This window comes from Dipodomys merriami, unplaced genomic scaffold (assembly GCF_024711535.1).
Source record: "Dipodomys merriami isolate MVZ:Mamm:240054 unplaced genomic scaffold, mDipMer1.0.p SCAF_24, whole genome shotgun sequence".
Taxonomy (NCBI): domain Eukaryota; kingdom Metazoa; phylum Chordata; class Mammalia; order Rodentia; family Heteromyidae; genus Dipodomys; species Dipodomys merriami.
In genome coordinates, this window is record NW_027203826.1 from 14,346,775 (window position 1) to 14,366,107 (window position 19,333).

General features: G+C 36.9%; 1 protein-coding gene across 4 annotated transcripts in view; it reads left to right on the forward strand.

Annotated features, from left to right (window-relative positions):
* Positions 1–19,333, forward strand: part of Rgs7 (regulator of G protein signaling 7) — a 439,988-nt gene that overhangs the window by 388,408 nt on the left and 32,247 nt on the right. For all 4 annotated transcript variants that reach the window (XM_070034266.1, XM_070034268.1, XM_070034269.1 and 1 more), the window contains exons 10-14: positions 10,355–10,429; positions 14,379–14,477; positions 15,465–15,526; positions 16,668–16,778; positions 18,661–18,786. In XM_070034266.1, coding sequence (XP_069890367.1) covers positions 10,355–10,429; positions 14,379–14,477; positions 15,465–15,526; positions 16,668–16,778; positions 18,661–18,786 — 473 coding nt within the window. The remainder of the gene's footprint in view (positions 1–10,354; positions 10,430–14,378; positions 14,478–15,464; positions 15,527–16,667; positions 16,779–18,660; positions 18,787–19,333) is intronic.

Genomic DNA, 19,333 nt, shown 5'->3' on the forward strand with positions numbered 1-19,333 from the left:
CTGTTGTTTATAATATAAACACTCCATTTATGGTAATTTGCTGTAACTGTCCAAATGAACTAAACTAGAGTGGTACACCTCTTTTCCATTTGAGAGTATATGATTTAGAAGTATTTCAAGTCCTTTGTAATTCAAGGTTATTGATTCCAAGGCTTCTATTGTAATTCAAGATTAATTCTAGTATAGGGCAATTTTTCTCAAACTCAACATGTTCTTTTATTTAAATTGAACTTCTCAGTGCCCTTTAAGCTCTCAGAAGATACAAATAAAGGGTTTACTGTTGCTAATTACATATGGCTGAGTATGGGGGTGGTGCTTGTTTAATACACTTATACACTATTGGTCTGAGCTTGGAAGTATATTAACACTTCAAATGATCCTTTAGGCCAATTTGGAAAACAGAAGCCTATCCCGGTGCATTATGGCTACTTAGTATACTTTATTTGGGAAACTTTTTAGAGTATAAAATATAAGAAGCCAGGCACCAATGGCTCACACCTGTGATCCTAGGAACCTGAAATCTGAGGATTACAGTTTGAAGCCAACCCAGGCAGGAAAGTCCATGAGACTCTTATCTCCAGTTAACTCAGAGAAAACCAGAAGTGGTGTGGTGGCTCAAAATGGTAGAATGCTAGCCTTGAGCGAAAAAGCTCAGGCCCAGAGTGCAAACTCCTTGACCAATGAGAGAGAGAGAAAGAGAGAGAGAGAGAGAGAGAGAGAGAGAGAGAGAGAGAGAGAGAGAGAGAGAGAGAGGGGAGGAGGGAGGGGGGAGGGAGAGAGAAAGGAGGGCAGGAGGGAGGAAGGGAGGGAGGGAGGAGGAAACATAGAGATGGAGAAAGAGAGGAGGGGGAGGGAGGGAAGGAGGGGGAGAGAGAAGTTTATGAGGCCAGAAATAATGGAGGAGAAAGAGATGCCTTCACTTGATCCACAGGAATACAACATTTCTGACCATCCTCAGACTTAACATGTTCTAGTTGGTCCAGAGTTTTTAATATCAAAACTGTTATAAGCCATTTGAACTTGCAGAGAGCTATTTAAACTACAATGCCTTGGTTTGGTTCTATTTAGATATGCTATAGAAATCATGCATAAAAATAATCAGTAGCTATAAAATTAAAAATTATTTTCAACTATCCTACAACTGTTCCATTTCTTAGTCTTTGACCTTTTCTTTTTATTTGGTTTTTATTATTAATAAGTTTTTTATTGTGAAAATACCATATAGAGAGGTTACAAGTACATGAACAAGGTAATGAGTCCATTTCTTATCAAGCATTGTTGCCTCCTCCTTTGTTTCCCCTTACCATTCCTGCCCTCCCATCCCCTGCCCCAGAGTTGTAAAGTTCGTTTTTCGACATAACGTCTTGTACTCTTTCTTTTTATTAGGCAAATGTTTGTTGTTTTCAGAGAAGTTGCCTAAGTTTTATATCTATTCCTACACTCAAAGCATTTGTCAAGGAGTAACACAAAAGGTTTACGGTGGATGGTGGTGAGCCCAATGTCCAGGAATCCCAGCCACTCCATGACTATTATACCAGACCAAAAGCATAGTGGAACTCAAAATGCAGCTTCAATGATGACTATTAAAAAGTCAACTCAAGACATAGAATGAGTTGGAGCACACATAGTAAGTTTCCATTCTAAAAGGGACTGAAAATCTTCCAGTGTCTTCACAGTATAGCTAGTCTTTTATAGAAAAAAAGTAAAAGAGAAGCAACAACAACTTAGAAGTAGAAGGAAGGCAGCCAGTCATGGGTGCATCAGGCCAGGTATCTCTGTGCACTTACTGTAGGTCTTGTATTTTTCCTTCAAGGAAATCCTATTTTAATACTAATGAAGACAATTTAGCTTTAACCCAGTGTCTTTTTTGTTCCAAGTGGTTCTAATGGGGAGCATATTAAATATTTTAATGCTGAACACTAGAAAAGAGGAAATCCTAGTAATCACAAAGAAGTCATAGGCAAGGCTACTTGTCTTGGTGGCTGGTTCACGGTGACAGTCAGTCCATAGTTGTCCTGCATGTCGATTTCCATTGCATAAAGGGAACTATCATTGAAGGTGCAAGATAGGTGCAGGATATTACGCTCAAGTGATCTGATTTCAATCAGAGCAGACAGAGAATGTTAGAGGAGCACTTCAGAAGATGGAGCAGAGGCTCTGAGTAATGGCAGACAGTCCACTCTCACCCAGGGTCCCCTCAGTAATCAACCATCACTGCTGTGCTTATATCTCAAAGATGATGTAGAATGGCAAATGCACAGATGGATGAACTAGGAAGAGATTCTCTGTAAGCATCTGTATTGGAAATGATCCAAATCATGGATCTCTTCATGTCACTGCACAAAAACTACATGCCTGAAAATTTATGAAATCACTGATATTATATGTAATTACAGTCCAAGAGGCTTTCTTGATGGCTCTTGGCTCTGTCATTAGTTCCTCTCACGGGCTTACTCATCTCAGTAGATGATGGTACCACTTGACTCAGTTATGAAAAAGTACGTGATCATTTCCTAGATATACATACCTAGGAAATTTTGTCCATGACACCTTCAAAATTTACCCCACATGCAAGTACTTCTCATTGTCCTTCATAATGATGCAAGACTCCGCATCACCATCCATTCTTCACTCATTTTTTTTTCAGTTACCAGCTCACTTGTCCTGTGGCTTTCACTTTTGCCCTAATTCTGTTATCATCCATTTTCAAAGTAGTCACTACTCCAGCATGAGTTCTATCTGTAGTAGCTTATTTTTAGAGCAGTTTCAGGTTCACAGCAAAAGTAATCAGAATGGAAATCCCATGTAAGCCCTGTTCTTTACATGTGTAATCCTCCATTTCCACATCCCCAGATCAGAATGGTACATTTGTTACACACACACACACACACACACACACACACACACACACACACACACACACACACACACACACACACACACACACACACTTTCCAGAAAGTGACTTGCCTTATTCTTTTGGTTTTGTCTTTCACAGAATAGGTTTTTTATATTAATTTTTATCATTTTTTAAAAAGAATTAATTAAGTCTAGCTTACCAATCATTTCTCTCATGGACCATGAATTCAAAGTTGTATCTAAAAGTTACCATCAAACCCAAGCCAAATCACTTCGATTTTGTTCTTTATAATCTTGTGGAAGTTTTGTAATTTAGCATTTTATATTTGCATCTATGGACCATTTTGAGTTCATTAAAATGGATAATGTTTAAAAGTATAAATCATATAAAGTTGCTTAAATTTTCCACCACAGTCCATGATTTCTAATTGATCCCTCTATTCTCCACAGTCCTATGTGGTCTTGGTATGACCCCCAGCCCTTTGCTAGGAAACATGTCACCATCCGTAGTCATGCTCAATTCACACAGAGTATACCTCCAAGAGGGAACACTAAGCCAACAATCTGTAGTAGCATGATTACATAGGGATCTAAGGATTAATACTATGGGAGAAATAAAAGGTCTCAGATTATTTCCTTCAGTTTTGTGTTCATGGAGCAACAAGAACAAAGCCAAGTTTGGGCAAAGAAGGGTGAATATGCTCCACATATGTTATCTATCTATCTATCTATCTATCTATCTATCTATCTATCTATCTATCTATCTATCTATCTATCTGTCTGTCTGTCTGTCTGTCTGTCTGTCTGTCTGTCTGTCTGTCTGTCTGTCTATCTGTCTATCTGTCAGTCTGTTTACTATCTATATTTCTATAGATTTCTATATCTCCCTCTTTCTATCTGAAAAATAGAACAATGAAGGTTCTTGAAATTAGTATGGTAAGGTGGTATGGGATGAGAATGATGGAAAGGGTAAATCTGAGCAGGACACATTTAATGCATATATGGACATGTCAGATTGAAAACTTCTGGTACCTCCTTTAACAATAAAAATGTGAAAAAATTAGAATATTTCAACATATACCCACAATTATTTAATGAATCTTTAGACAGAACACTTCTAAATCTATAATCCCTTGTAGAAGGATGAAAGGATAATTTTAAGTGAGGTATAATATATTATACATTGAATTTTTAAAGCTAGTATGGTGAGCCAAGTATAGTGGCACACATCTATAATCCCAGGACTCAGGAGGCAAAGGCAGATGGATTGGGAGTGGGAGGCAATCTTGGACTTCTTGTCAAATTTAAGATCAGCCTAGGCTCCATAGTGAGACACATTGTCAGAAAGGAAGAAAAAGAAAGAAAGAAAGAAAGAAAGAAAGAAAGAAAGAAAGAAAGAAAGAAAGAAAGAAAGAAGAAAGAAAGAAAGGCAGCAAGGAAGGAAGAAAAGAAGGAAGGAGGAAGGAAGGAAGGACAGAAAGAAAGAAAGAAAGAAAGAAAGAAAGAAAGAAAGAAAGAAAGAAAGAAAGAAAGAAAGAAAGAAAGAAAGAAAGAAAGGAGGGAGGGAGGGTGGAAGGGTGGAAGGGAGGATGGAAGGGAGGGTGGAAAGAAGGAAGAAAGAATAGAAAGAAGGAAAAGTCCAGAGTGTAGCTCAGTAGCAGTGGCAACTCACTTGAAAAAAAGTAAACAAATAAAAAACATACTGAATCCTTTTTTAAATTAATTTAAATTGGTTAAATTAAATTAAATTAGTTTGAACCAATAATTATATGTAACTGACTCATTTATTTCCTCAGAATTATTATTTAACAAAAAAATCCACGACATGCATAAAGGCTGTATTTGCCATGTTATTCTGAATTCTCCATTTAGGCATAATTTAGGATCTCTGCCACCCAGTTTCACAGAACTCCAGTAGCCAGATTTGAAGAGACTCAGTATCCATTCCTGGATCTAACTGCTGATCAATATCTGAAGTCTTCTTGAATTGTTCGGATGCATATATTACTTCTTCCACCATTTTGACAACATGAGCTGGAGATGGAACTTATAGGTGGAAGTGTGTGCAAAACAGGAGAGAAAGTTTGGGATCTATCCTGGTACCACAAAAATAACAGATAGTAGACAGGCAGGTGGTTAGATGATAGTAGATAGGTAAGTAGACTGATAGATCATAGATAGATACATAGATACATAAACACATGTATAGATACATAGATAGGTAGGTACATACATACATACATACATACATACTTAGATAGGTAGGTTCATAGATAGGTATATACATAGATAAGATGTATAGGCAATTGGATAGATGGGCAGATGGATTGACAATAGATAAATAGAAGAAAAGGATTTTGCCATGAAAAGAACTAAAAGAGATTTAGGTTATCCTAGTAAAATAGCAATAAAGGAACCAAGAATTCTAGTCTCTGTGTTGTGCCCCATAAAGACACACACATACCAATGTAGTTCTATTTCTCTGTGACATCCTCATTTTCTCTGTTTCATTTATGGCTCCCACAACTCTGCATTCCACATTATTATAAATCATGCAATACTGTTGTTATGCATGGCTCAATTTGCTTGAAAATAAATTCATCTTTGAATCACTAGAAATGACTTATGATTCAATTCTAGGCCAATGTAAGCAGCAATTTATTATCCCTTAAATCTAACAATTTTTGGCTTGATACTGTTCAAGCAAATAGTCACCATTTTAGTGTGCTTATGGAATGCTTGCTTGCTGCTGGTAATTTTATATCTATATCTTATTGGGAAGATGTATGTATCTAGTTCTGCAGAAACCAACTGATGAATAACATTTCATGTGGATCTGGTGCCAGCTACTGGCACCTATTATATATGCTTGAAAACAGCACTTGCCTTTGCTTTATTTTTAAATAACCAAGGACAGCATAGTCTTGTTGCTTGCAAACAAAATTGTAGAAAATACCTACCTCCCCTGTTGAGGAGAATTACATCTGATCAGCTGTAATGCCCTATGTCATCAACTGTGTAGATTCTATACTGCCATATTTGTGATTATTCTGTGCCATATTGTGATTATTCTGTGTCCTGTCTTAGTGTGGTAGGAGGTCATGGAGGAAAGATCACATATTCATTTATGTAGTTCACCATTCACCATAAGAGCTGAACCTTAATTAGCTACAGAGAGAAATAGTCTTTGAATAGACAAAGGAATGCAAAAATTCCATATCTCATTCCCTGCAGTATCTGACTTTTACAAGCAGTTATTTGGAGGTTGTTAGCAATAAAGTATTAGTTTATTGATTCAGAAGAGTGCTAGACAACTTTGAGCATTTAAGCATTTTTAATCTACAAGAATCCTTTAGGTAGCTTAAGTATATTAGGTCTGTTTAACCGTCAGCTGTTCCAAGATGCTATTCAAATTATAACAGGAGTTTGGAGGAACACTGAGGAAGGCATTTTGTTTTTGTTATCCGTTATGATTTTGACCATTTAGCCATTGGGAATCAATTTTGATCTGGAAGATTTTATTTTCATGTGATAAGAAACCAACACTTCTGATTATTCAGGCTCTAATAGGGTTTTATTTTACAATCAATGCTTACTAATTAGTTGATTAGTGGTGTTAGTAATTGGCTCAAGTAGAATTTTAGATGTCTGTTAATGGTTCGTTAATCAAATTGAAAAGGCCATACTCTTTGAAAATTGAGGATAAGAATTTCAATTCTCTTTTGGACTGCCAAACAGATATGGTCCTATGGGGAAGATTTTTTTTTCCCATTTTATGTCTTCAATGGTTGACACAATTTCTGAGGTCATTTGCTAATTATCTTGCTTGATAGGATGTCAATTTGATTTAAAAATCGTATGTTCCCAGGGAAGGAATTTTAGAGTTTAATTATTTCAGACTCCTCAGATGTGCAAAGAAAATAGAATCCCCATATTTTGCATACTTGGTCTCTTTTCTCAGAAGCCTATTTAAATGATAAGTTTAAATGAGCATGCTCTGTATGCTGCCATAATGTAAATGATCTGTGTAGCTAATTAAACCACTTTGGGTTAATTGACCACATTTTCAGCTTTCCGCAGCTTGTGCCTGTTTGCTGCTTAGGACTGGTCTTGAGAGGAGTTTGCTGTAGGGGGATTTTTGTTTATATGATGTCATGAAGTGGAGGATGCAGGCCAACCATCCACATGACACCTTCCAAGAACTTTATTTAGACAGGGTTGCTTGGTCTGCCTTCATAACTTCTGGCAAAGTGCTCTCTCATCACCACACACTTACGCCTTGAGGTTGTCTTCTGTGCATTTGCTTCCAGCATAAAATCCATGGATACTGGGTCCTGATTCCACCTCGGGCTCCTATTCTACCCATTTGTTGCCTTTACAGCTGGGCCTCTTACTTCTCGGGTGTGCAACAAATTCTGGATTCCTTGTCTACTGCACAGAAACCTTGGAAAACACTTTCCTGGGCTCATCTTCCTTGCCACTCCCCCTTTAATATTAGATTCATGTTGGTTATGACTATTTGTGAGCTTTCTCCAAAGGCTCAGTCACAGCTAGTCATAGGCTACTTCATCCTGGTATGAGCATTTCTGCCACTCCCTCATTCTATTCCTACAGAAGGAGAATGAGGGACTTGTGTAATGCTTAATCTTACCTTTGTTTCATTTATCTTTTCCTCTGCGTTATGAAGGCATATGCTTTGCCCTTCTTGAATATCATACCTAGTTATCCTAGCTCACATTAGCACCTCTACTATCTGGCTGGCCATGCTTGGCTCTAGATGCATCTATATTATTATATCAATGGGAGTTAAAAGAATTCCAGTGGTTCTTCTTCAACATCCCAGGTATAAGCAAGGTTGACTTTAGGGAACTTGAGGTTGAGAAGGAAATGTAAATAGGATGCTTTAATAGTTCTACAACACTGTTCATTATTGTGAACTTTGGATGCATATTAAAATTTCAGGGTCCCTTCTTAATAAGAAAAGGAAAACGTTAATGACAGAAAAATGAAATAAGAATATTGGCACTGATCAACCTGGTGCTCCATGCAGTAAATAATTCCTTCCCACACGTGTACTCTTTCTCCTTTCTCCATTGTGAAACTGATCCCTATGCCAAAATAGCTTCCTTTTCTTTTATTGTGAAAATACTGTACAGAGGGGTTACAATTACATGGGCAAGATAATGAGTACATTTCTTATCAAGCATTGTAGCCTCCTCCTTTGTTTCCCCTTCTCATCCCTTCCCATCCTCCCCCCCCACCTCCCCACCCAAGACTCCCCGCTCCCCCCCACCAAAGTTGTAAAGTTCATTTTCGACATAATGACTTGTACATCTCATTGTTGCAATGGGTCCACCTGTATCCCTATTTAAACGATTTGTTTTTCCCCTTCTCCTGCACAAATTATACCAGCATCAAATACAGTGAAAGCAGGGGTTATACCGTGGGGGAGGGACATACAAAGCAACAAAGAAATAATCTTATAAATGTGTTAGAAACAATTGCATGAAAGAAAAAAAACACTTGAGTACATATCTGAGGGTTCATTTCCCTAACATCACCTTATCTGACCTTTTCTGCTTGACTCAGACATATACTAGATATTGCAAATAAGGGAAACCATGGGACCTATCTTTTATTCCTGAGTAGATACATAAAGCTAATTTGTACTTTCATGTTTATAGTACAGTGGGTATATGCATACAGTATGCATAGTTTACACGTACTATTTGTGGGAAATATTTAAGAAATATTTTCCTCATTGACTTTCTGTTTCTTACTCATTCTGTTCTTTGTTTACTTTTGTTCTGTTTTTTAATGACAGAGTCTCACCCTATATCTCAGGCAGTCCTTAAGTAGACAATCTGTGCCTCTGCCTCCCTAGTGCTACTTGGATTATAGAAGTGCATCACCTCACTGAGATTCATCATTTAACTTGTTTTACTCATTGTGATATGACGGTGGAGTTGTATCATAATGTCTGGGTTATCAGGAAAGAGTTCTTTCTGCAAAGAGTTTCATTAGGCAAATCAGCCTGGGGCCCTCTGTCTAACCTCATTCCAATTAACAAAAACTGTTCCGCATTCATGGTTCTCTTTAACCACTGTCATAGACATCTTGTGTCATAATTTCTTGCCATCTGTGAGAAAAAAATCAGAAAGTTGAAAAGAGATGTATAATTCAATGCTCTCTTATTCACAAAATCAAACTATCTCTAAATCGTATACCTAAACTTGAAAGTATGGAACTAGAATCCATGTAACTATTAACTTCTAGTTCTCAGATTCAGTATATTTTTGAATCTCCTTTCTTCTCTCATTTTTGTTCCTCAGTCTTGCCTTTCCCTGTATTGTAAAAGTCTGTTTTTGGAGAGTTTGTAGTATACTATATCCCTAATTTGTATTACTACCCCATTTGTTCTCTTCCTTTTACGTCCCTTCTCTTCCTTCCTCCTCCTTCTTTCCATCCTTTTCCTCTTCCTTCTTCTCTTTCTTCCTACCACCTCCCCTAATCTCTTTGTCCAAATACAAAAGGAGTGTATAGTTGTGTAACTTCAGAAAGCAGAAACAGACACTCCAGACTCTCTCAAATTCCCTTTTTTGAAGGAAGAAAACTCGTAAATTTATAGAAACAAGTACAGTATGATATCATACCTTCAATATACTGACAGTATACTTTCTCCGATTTTTTTTATAACATGAAATCTATGGTGCAGTCTATTTCTGTAAAACAAACATTCTTAGTCACTAAATTTCCAATAACTGTGAAGAAAAAAAGCCACTCTGGGATTTGTGCTGGCTCAACGGAATGTCACTTTTAGTTTCCCTGTTGAGAAAACCAAGCAGCCATCCAGAAGTAGTGTCAGATTCTGTAAAGAGAACAGGCTAGAAAGAAGAACCTGTATAGACTTCAGCAGTAGCAGGAGGTAGAGAGGGGTGGTGACAGGTGTCCTTCTCTGCGTAGTTTTAAACACCAACATCTACTCTCACATGCAAAGCACAGATGTTTTCTTTCATGTTTGTATTGTTTTGCTTGATGGTACTGTTGTTTGAACTCACGGCCTCATGCTTGCTTGGCTTGCTTGCTTGCTTGGCCCTCTGCTACTTGAGCTATGCCTCCATTCTGCCTTTTTACTAGTCATTTTTGAAGATGGAATCTCCAAGGGTTTAAATGCCTGGGCTGGCTTCCAACTATGATACTTACGGTATTAGCTCCATGAGTAGTTATGATTACAGGCATGAGCCACTAGCATGGGCCCAAGTACTTGCTTTTGGCTTCTCTGAATTGTTTGAAAATTGTGTTTGAGGCTTTTAGATGTTCAGACAAGAAGGCTATATTATCCTTTATTATTGTTCACTACTAGCAGAAGGCTTGGGTCCTGTCTCAGGCTCTTTGGAAGGTGAGTCATTAATCAATGTCCTAGCCTGAACCTCATACCCAAAGATTTCTTTCTCTTTTTCTCTCTCTCTTTTCTTTTTTTTCCCCCCATTTCTAGCCTGGTTGTGTAAATACTACTGAAGTGGACATTAAGAAATCATCCAGGATGAGAAACCCCCACAAAACGCGGAAGGTAACCTGACATCTGTTGTAAAGTCCTGGCTATAATACCTGACTCCATTACATGCCGGTCTTACCTGCTGGTCCAGGTCCTGTTGGTCCCTTTCCCCTTAGGAATGGCACCATCTCTGGGTCTCAAGGCAGATGGGGGGTACTGCCCAGCACTGACAGGAGGAAGAGAGTAGCATCAGACCCTTCCACTCCCCATCACAGGCAACATGTCACAAAAAAGGAAAAGAGATGGAGGTAATCTGAAAAACAGTGGTATTGCTGAGAAAAAGGCATAGGAGAGAAAAGTCCAAGGGAAAACAGACACTACTTAATTATAGGAAGAGTTTGAGGATCTTCATTTTGAAATCAGACCTTTGGGAGTGTCTGTTCTCAGAAAAGGTGCCCAGGAAGACATTTTGTTCTGAAAGCAGTGACATTTTAGACAGTCCTTTGAAAATAGTAGTGGTGACCACATATTTTTCAAAGTAGCATGAACACATAGGAAGTATTTTATTCATTCCATTGAAAATAGAAATGTATATATGAAATATATATATACACATATACATACATACATACATACATACACACACACACACACACACACACACACACACACACACAATTTTTTAGCCTGTAAGAGTCTAGAGATACAGCACACAGATTGGAAGGCCTGGAAGGAAACTCTGGCTTAAAGTCAGTTGCCTCTTTGTGTGTGTCTTCAAGGCCTTTCTTCTGTGTGTGAACAGAGAGAAAGGAAAATATGGATTCTCATACTTTTTTTAGAAGGGTACCAATTCTGTCTGGGCAAGCTCTCACCCTTCGGTTCTCATTTAACATTATCTTCTTCCTACAGGCCATGTCTCCAAATACAGTCACCCTGGGCTTTCTCATATTCATTTGGAGGAATTGGCCTCAGTTCATTTCACACTGTAAAGGCAATTGAAAAGATCTGTGACTCTAAATGGCTTCATTTTATCAGTTAACTTGGTAACAAGCAGTAAATTATTTCACTACCTTAGAAAGGATTCCTCACAGCTCTGTCCCTGTGGATCAAGCCACTCCAAATGGTTATAAACCCTAGAAAACAATGACCAAGTACACATGCCCGTGCTCTCTGGAAGCTGCCAATGGTTGCTCAGGAATTGGTCTGTCTGTTTTGGCACTTCTGCTGAGCGATTGCCCTTCATTTTACACTGCTCCTGGAAGGGTGTGGAAGCCTTGAGCCATGCTTAATCTTTCAAAACAGATACTGCCCTTAGCAAAGACAGCTGCTCATCATGTCTTCGGGAGTCAGATGGAGTAATAGTTCTTAGGGTTCTTGTGATTTCATGCCATAACAAAATGAACAAAGCTAATGAATCCATAAAGTCATAATCTAATTTATGTGTTCAAAGGCTATTTGGGTTATGTTTACATTTAATTTTGGGATGCCTTATTTAATGATTGAGTTGTGAATATGTTTAGCAATAGAGCTGATTTTTGATATTTTGAAAATTGTCATGTAGCTCAGTTCTTAGTACTTGCTTAGCATCTACAAGACCTTGGATTTTATCCCCAGAACTGCAATTAATAAACCAATACATTCAAAATGTAAGATTAGTTCATTTTCAAGTTGTTCCATTAAATTTTGATATGCTTTATTAAAATACAAAGAAATTGTTAATGTATATTTCCTCAGGACTCATAAATGATTACATTAGCATAGCCATAAAGCAGCTAGACTAATCAATAGGATTATTTTGCCTGTTTGTTTCATTGTTATTTATTTTTTTCAGTGCTAGTAATTGACACCAGGGACCTTGCACAAGGCAAGCATTCTACTTTTGAGTCCAAATCTAGACAGTGATTTAAGGACCCCATAATAGTCTTTGATGTATTCCTATAGGTTTTATTGTAATAGTAGGGTTGTGTATTAGTCAGTGATCTCTAAAAAAACAGAACTGACAAAGGGGGTGGGGGTATGGGCTTGCGTACTTGCACGCACGTGTGCCCACACACACCCATATGTACACGCAGGTACATTGATAAGGGAAAGAGAGAGGGATAGAAAGAGCCCATGATAGAGAGGAGGGGTAGGTTAATTTAAGGTATGTGTTTACATGGAGGTACTCAGATCATATGACAAAGCTAGCTACCAGGCCACAGCAAAGAGCAGAAAAACACAGTGGTTGAAATGTAAAACTATTTAGAATCAAATTTCTTCTTATCAAAGAAACCAGCCTTTTTTTTCTTTAGAGCTTCAAATGGTTATGTTTTAGAGTTTTCATTTTCCTTATCAAAAAAGCAACGTGACACACCTGAAAGACCATTAGATACTAGAGAGTAAAATGATTATATAATTGGTGATCTTTCACTTATCTGATTTTTAAAAAAATCAACCTAAAATCTAGAATGTTGCTAAATTAAATCATGGTCAAGGATGACTAGTGTTAATTCATTTAGACCTTTCTGTGTTTTCAGTGTAAACGAAATATCCTTATACCCCAGAACCTATACATATTTTTCTTTTTCTTTTAAACACCATTTTAAATCACATATTTGTGTGATTGCGTTCCAACTTAAGAGGAAGCATATTTATTTTACTTACTTCTATCTTGAATGTGTAGCATATAATTGCCATGTGTAAGTGCTTAATGCATGTTGTATAAAGGAATGAGTAAGTGAATGAACAAATGGATGAACGAAATGAGCAAGTCCAAGCCATTTAGTCAAATCTTGTTGGTAACAATTTTAAAGCCCATTTCTTATACTTTATGATGAAATGGATGGGCAGTGATAGAACTGGGTTTTTAGGGCTGCAGCTAGGACAGGAGAAGATGTCAGAAGAACGTACCCAGGATAGTCTGGAATGGATGATCCAGAGGATGAGAGACAAGATTAAATCTGCTTCAAAAGTGTTAAGAACAAAACAATGGGGAAATATGAAGGAAAAAGAGTGAAGTCCAGAGTTTCACTGTCGTGCCAAAATGTCACATTAAAGGCCCAAAGGCATTAAAGGTTCAAAAAAAAGTTGTTCATGACTAAAACTTACTTTCAGAGTTTAATGACTTCATCAAACATCTGGATCCACCCAGGTCTAATTTCAAGTTTCCTTGTAAACTTTATCTGACAACTTTAATTTTGTGAGACTCAGAGAGTTTTTTCTAATGCCCTCCTCTCTATCTTCCTGCACATAAAAGTACAAGTCACATATTTTAAATTGCTTTAAATTGATAATGCTTCAAAATTAAAGAAAAGGGAATTTCATTTTCTCTCTGGAGCTGATACGTGGTGGCTCATACTCACTTGTGGATTAGTATTTTAGCTCTGTAGTCTCTATCACTTGCTTCATGCTAAGCAGAATAATCTTCATAATAGTCAGTTTGACTGTTATGAAGGATGGAGAATTCCACAGGAAATGTGAGGTCTCTGGGGTCAAAACTCTTTGCACAGGCACCCCCAGTAATGAGGATGCGCTCAGTGACTTCTGCCTTGTCACAGCATATTATAGCACAGTGGAATGTCTCCAGTCTCAAACCAAATCAGTACAACTCACCTCAATCCTTCATTCCATTCCTGTGAAAAAAGGAAGTTATTTGTAAATCTCCACAGGGGTCATTGAATTTATTTTCTATTATATATGCACATCTATTTTACTTGGAATTTGATATTATCAAATGTTAATTTTAGCATTCCACAGATTTAGTACCTTCGGACTACACCCCTAATTGTATTCTACTTATCATATTTTTGCATAGAATAAGTTATTCTGTTCAAGTTAAAAATTGAATTGCATGCCTTCAATATCTCTTCTTCTGTTTTATTTATACATGGGAATTATTATAGCAATGTCTTTTGGATGTAGATAAGAAATTTCATCAAATAAGCTTTGAGTATCTTACTAAATAGATAATACAAACTTGCTTTTTTATGGAAGTCTGCGACTGTGAGAGATGTTTTATCCTAACATTTTTTTTATTTTAACACAGTCTGTCTATGGTTTACAAAATGATATTAGAAGTCACAGTCCAACCCACACACCCACTGCAGAAACAAAACCTCCGACAGAAGATGAGCTGCACCAACAGGTGGGTAAACTTATGAAATGACCTACAAATGGGCACAACGTAGCAGCTATCGAGAGGAGACAGTGAATGTTAATGACAGGTGCTGGGAAAGGTAATTTGTGTGCTCAGCGGTTTCATTTTGAAGTTAAGAGGTAATGAAAAGAGTAGTACATGCTGGTCTTCGGGAGAATGAGGAAAGCCAGCTTGGAATATACAATAAGACCAACAAATAAAGACCTCAAAAAAAAAAAAAAGAATACGACAAACAAGGGCTAGGAATGTTGCATAGTGTTAGAGTACTTGCCTAGCATGCACAAAGCCATGCATTCAAACCCAATGATAGCAATAATTAATAATAATAATAATAATAATAATAATAATAATAATAATAACTCAATGAAGTTGTCTAAGACATGACACTTGAAAATTCATCAGTGTATGGAAGTAGTGGCTCGTTTTCACATACAAGGCTGTGATTTGAACCCACAATGGTATTTACTCCTGTTTCTATAATACTCATGTATCTAAACACTTTGAAGGTTTTCTTTATCAATCCTAGTATGCAGTCATGGCAGATATGGCTTCTCTTTTTCAATCTAATTGGCTTCAAGTTGTATTTCAATGCAAGCACTAATGTCTAATGAAATACTAGTTAAACCTCATGTTGGTATAATCCAAGGGCTGCCCTCCCCTTTTAACTTTCTTTTTCCTAATGTTTTATTGTGGTGTGATTTTAAATCTCCATTGTGTTTTTCAGTGAAGTTATATTTGGGTAAATACAATGTTCACTCATTTCTGCTTCAAAGCTATATTAGTTCTTTTTACAATCAAACAGATATTCATTTTCTGTTAACTTTTTCCAAGCTCTCTGCTTTGATTTATTTTTTTGACAGATTTTGAAGTGTTACTTAGAAAGTAGTTGTCCAGATTTCCCAGTCTACTGCAAATCAGATTTGAAACTTGTGATGCCATTACTTATGTAACATACTTCTCTAACCCTCTTTGCAGATAAAATATTGGCAAATACAGTTAGATAGACACCGGTTAAAAATGTCAAAAGTTGCTGATAGGTAAGTGTTTTAAGATGTCAATATGAATTTTAAAATGTCATGACACAAATGTGTTAAAAAATGGCAAGAGGATGGACACAAATAGGGCTAAGATAATTGAAACTCTATAAATATGTTGTTTTATTTTTCCCTTTTGCACATAATGAATTTTTTGCCAGGAAGCTGGTGCTAGTCCTTTGAATTGAACTCAGGGTCCAAATGCTGTCCTTTAGCTTTTTGATCAAGGCTAACACTTCTACTTGAGCCACAGCTCTAGTTCCAGTGTTTAGGTGGTTAGTTGGAAATAAGAATACGATAGACATTTTGGTCTAAGATCTCTTTGAGCTATGATTCTTAGGTCTCAGCCTCCTTAGTAACTAGGTTTATAGGTATGAGCCATTGTCACCCAGCATATATGAAGAACTTTATAAAGAACTCTTGTGCTATAGTTGAAAGGGCAGTATGATCATCATTGGCCTAAATCCCTAGTAGCCATGTCCTGTATAGTACAACCCAGAATAAGGTACAGACAAGAATTCAAATGAGTGAAATCTCCTCACTTCTGCTGGAAGACATGAAATTTAATTCACTAGCACCCCAGTGATGAAATTATAAATTAATTTCCACATTCACAACATGCTATTGCCTGCCTTAAGAATCTGCATTAAACTTAGATTTTAGATTTGTCTTGTCTTCTTTTAAATCTGTTCTTAGTAAAATTCACAGTCTTTATTTGGGCACACTGTCAAATCTTGCCTCTCTTACCTTTGCATTCTTAAATATAGATTGAAAAGCACCTATATTTTACCTAATACCTATATATACTTTTGAGCAAATTTCCCTCTTAATCCTTTCTCCAAATTGGTAACCCTCATTGGGGAAGGCAAGTGTCAAAGCAAGGACTAATGTGAGTGAGCACTGTTCTTCATGAGCCGACGTCCCCAAGGCCACCTCTTTTAGGCCTAAGGAGTGTTGATCCCATATTTTAGACATGGAAGACAAATGTCATAACCACAAATGCCTAAATCATAAGTTGTTTCATGCATGGACTCCCTGGACAGATGTTTTCACATTGGTTTGTATTACTTTGTATATCTTCAGGCAGAAAATTCAGCAAGATGGAAATGTCTGGGTCTTTTTTTGTTTTTGTTTCTTTCCCTAGTCTACTCAGTTATACGGAACAATATGTAGAATATGATCCATTTCTTGTTCCACCTGACCCTTCGAATCCGTGGCTGTCAGATGACACTACTTTTTGGGAACTTGAGGCAAGGTAAGTGAAGGTTTCTCTTCATTCCAAATCTTTCATTTATTTTAGAGTCTGGGTGAAGTAGGAAGAATCTTATAGCTGGTTCCTTCTACAGATGGCTTTACTCTTCACCTTCATTGTCCAGGATTCAATATTCTTGCTCAAACTAATGGCTTTTGAAACAGGCATTTGTTTTTCATAAAGACTTCATCTATAAAAAGGCAGAATCCTATTATATTCATGACAACGTGGATGGAACTAGAGATCATTATGTTTGGTAAAATAAACCAGGCACAGAAACAGTAGTATCCCATTATCTCACAAAGCATAAAAATTGATCTCAGAGGCTGAGAGTGGAATAGTGTTTACCAGAGGCTCTGGAGAAAGGGAAGCAGAGAAAGACTGACCAATAGTACTGATATACTTAGATAGTAGTAAGAAATTCTGATATGCCATTGAGTGGTAGAACCATTGTAAGCAACTATGTCCCATGTAGTTAAAAAAGCTAGAAAAAGTAATTCTGACGGCTTTTTACCATAGGATGTTTCAGGAGACATATGCATCACAATGTAAATATTATATAATATATGTTACAGAAATATCACATGGTATTCCATATATATACATATGCATACATATGTATAGATGTGTACTCTTTCATATTCTTTTTTTTTTTTTTTTGGGTCCGGTCGTGGGGCCTGAACTCTAGGCCTGGGCGCTGTCCCTCAGCTCTTCAGCTCAAGGCTAGCGCTCTACCACTTGAGCCACAGCGCCACTTCTGGCTTTTTTCTTTTTGCTTATGTGGTGCTGAGAAATTGAACCCAGGGCCTCATGCATTCAAGGCAAGAGCTCTACCACTGAGCCACCTTCCCAGCTCCTTCCTTTCATATTCTTATGTGTTAGTTTGAAATAAAAAAATTAGAAACATAGTTGTATTTCTGATAATACGGACCTAAAATTAGAGATAAGAATTTCAAAGTCGGGTTAGCCAGAGTTTAGCGCTTCAGTTCTTAGAATTCTGCTCATCAAAGGCTCATGTATTCAAGTAAAATGAATGTTAAATCCATACTTATTTAAGCCCAATAAAGTACATTTTATATATTCATTTTTAAAAATCAAATGAGCTTTTTACAAGCACTGAGAGTACTAACTTTCAAAAGACTCAAGTAGAACTGAAGACTCTTAGCTTCTTTCATGAGCTCTATGGGAAGAACATTGTGGCACTAGTACAGACAGAGCCACTGCAAAGTCCTGCAAGTCTCTTTACAAGCAGGACCAGTGGTCTCCAGCACTTCCAAGATTGTGTGTGTGTGTGTCTTTTCCTTTCATATCATGCAAGAGATCTTAAACACTTGATATGTCCAGATGATTTCATCTATAAGGAAGTTAACATTCCCAAATGTTATGATTTGATCAGGATTAGTCATAAATTAGTTTTAAAGGTTTTGATTGTCCATACATCTTTCCCAGTGCAACTTCCTACCATGAAACTTCATTGTGTAGTATTAAAAAAAAAAGAACTCCAAATCACAATGTCTAGATCTTTGCCCTTTATTACTTGTGGGACATTGGCAAGTTATAACTCAGTATCCTCATCTAGAAAATGTAAATAATAATAGCATTGTGCTCATAAAAGTTCCTGAAAAATGAAGATAATTTACTGGGACCACTTAGCACATTCACAGTTAGATTCTGGCCACTTAGCACCTAATAATAAAAAGATAGCTATTGATTCAATTTATTATGCTTTCCTGAACAACAGTCCATCCGATATATATTGGTTTTTTTTTTAAAGATAACAGAAACTTTAAGATATACATGACTTTGAAAGGATACAGAAAATAAAAGTGACAAAGAAAGGAATATATTTGTTTGTTTGTTTTTTTGTTTGTTTTCTCTCCTATAGCAAAGAGCCAAGCCAACAGAGGGTAAAGAGATGGGGCTTTGGAATGGATGAGGCATTGAAAGACTCAGTTGGGAGAGAGCAATTCCTGAAATTTCTAGAGTCAGAATTCAGTTCAGAAAACTTGAGGTAAGATACACTGTTTACTTTTTATATTTTAAGCCTGGGCAACATGATCAGTTTTTTTTCTGAACTTAAAATAGTCCCACTATTCGCCTACCAATGGCATATTGCTGTTATAAACCCATTGCATTTGAAAACAATATGCATCACCAGGACAAAGCTTATCCAACATTATTGATTCTTTACCATAAATGGTATGTTTATATGTATGTTTGTATTTATGTATTTATGTATGTATGTGTATATTTATATTTATTTATTTATATATTGGTGCCAATAACAGGGCTTGAAATTAGGGCCTGAGCACTATCTCTTAGCTTGTTTTGCTCAAAGCTAGTGCCCTACCACTTGAGTCACGGATCCATTTCTAGCTTTTTGACCATTAATTGAAGATACAAATCTTATAGATTTTCCTGTCCTAGCTGGTATTTTAAGCCTTAATCCTCAAATTTCAGACTCTTGAGTAGCTGGGATTACAGACATGAGCCACGGGCACCGGGTTATAATTGCTTTGTATGCTACCTCTGTGTGTATGTGTGTTGGAACTAGGGCT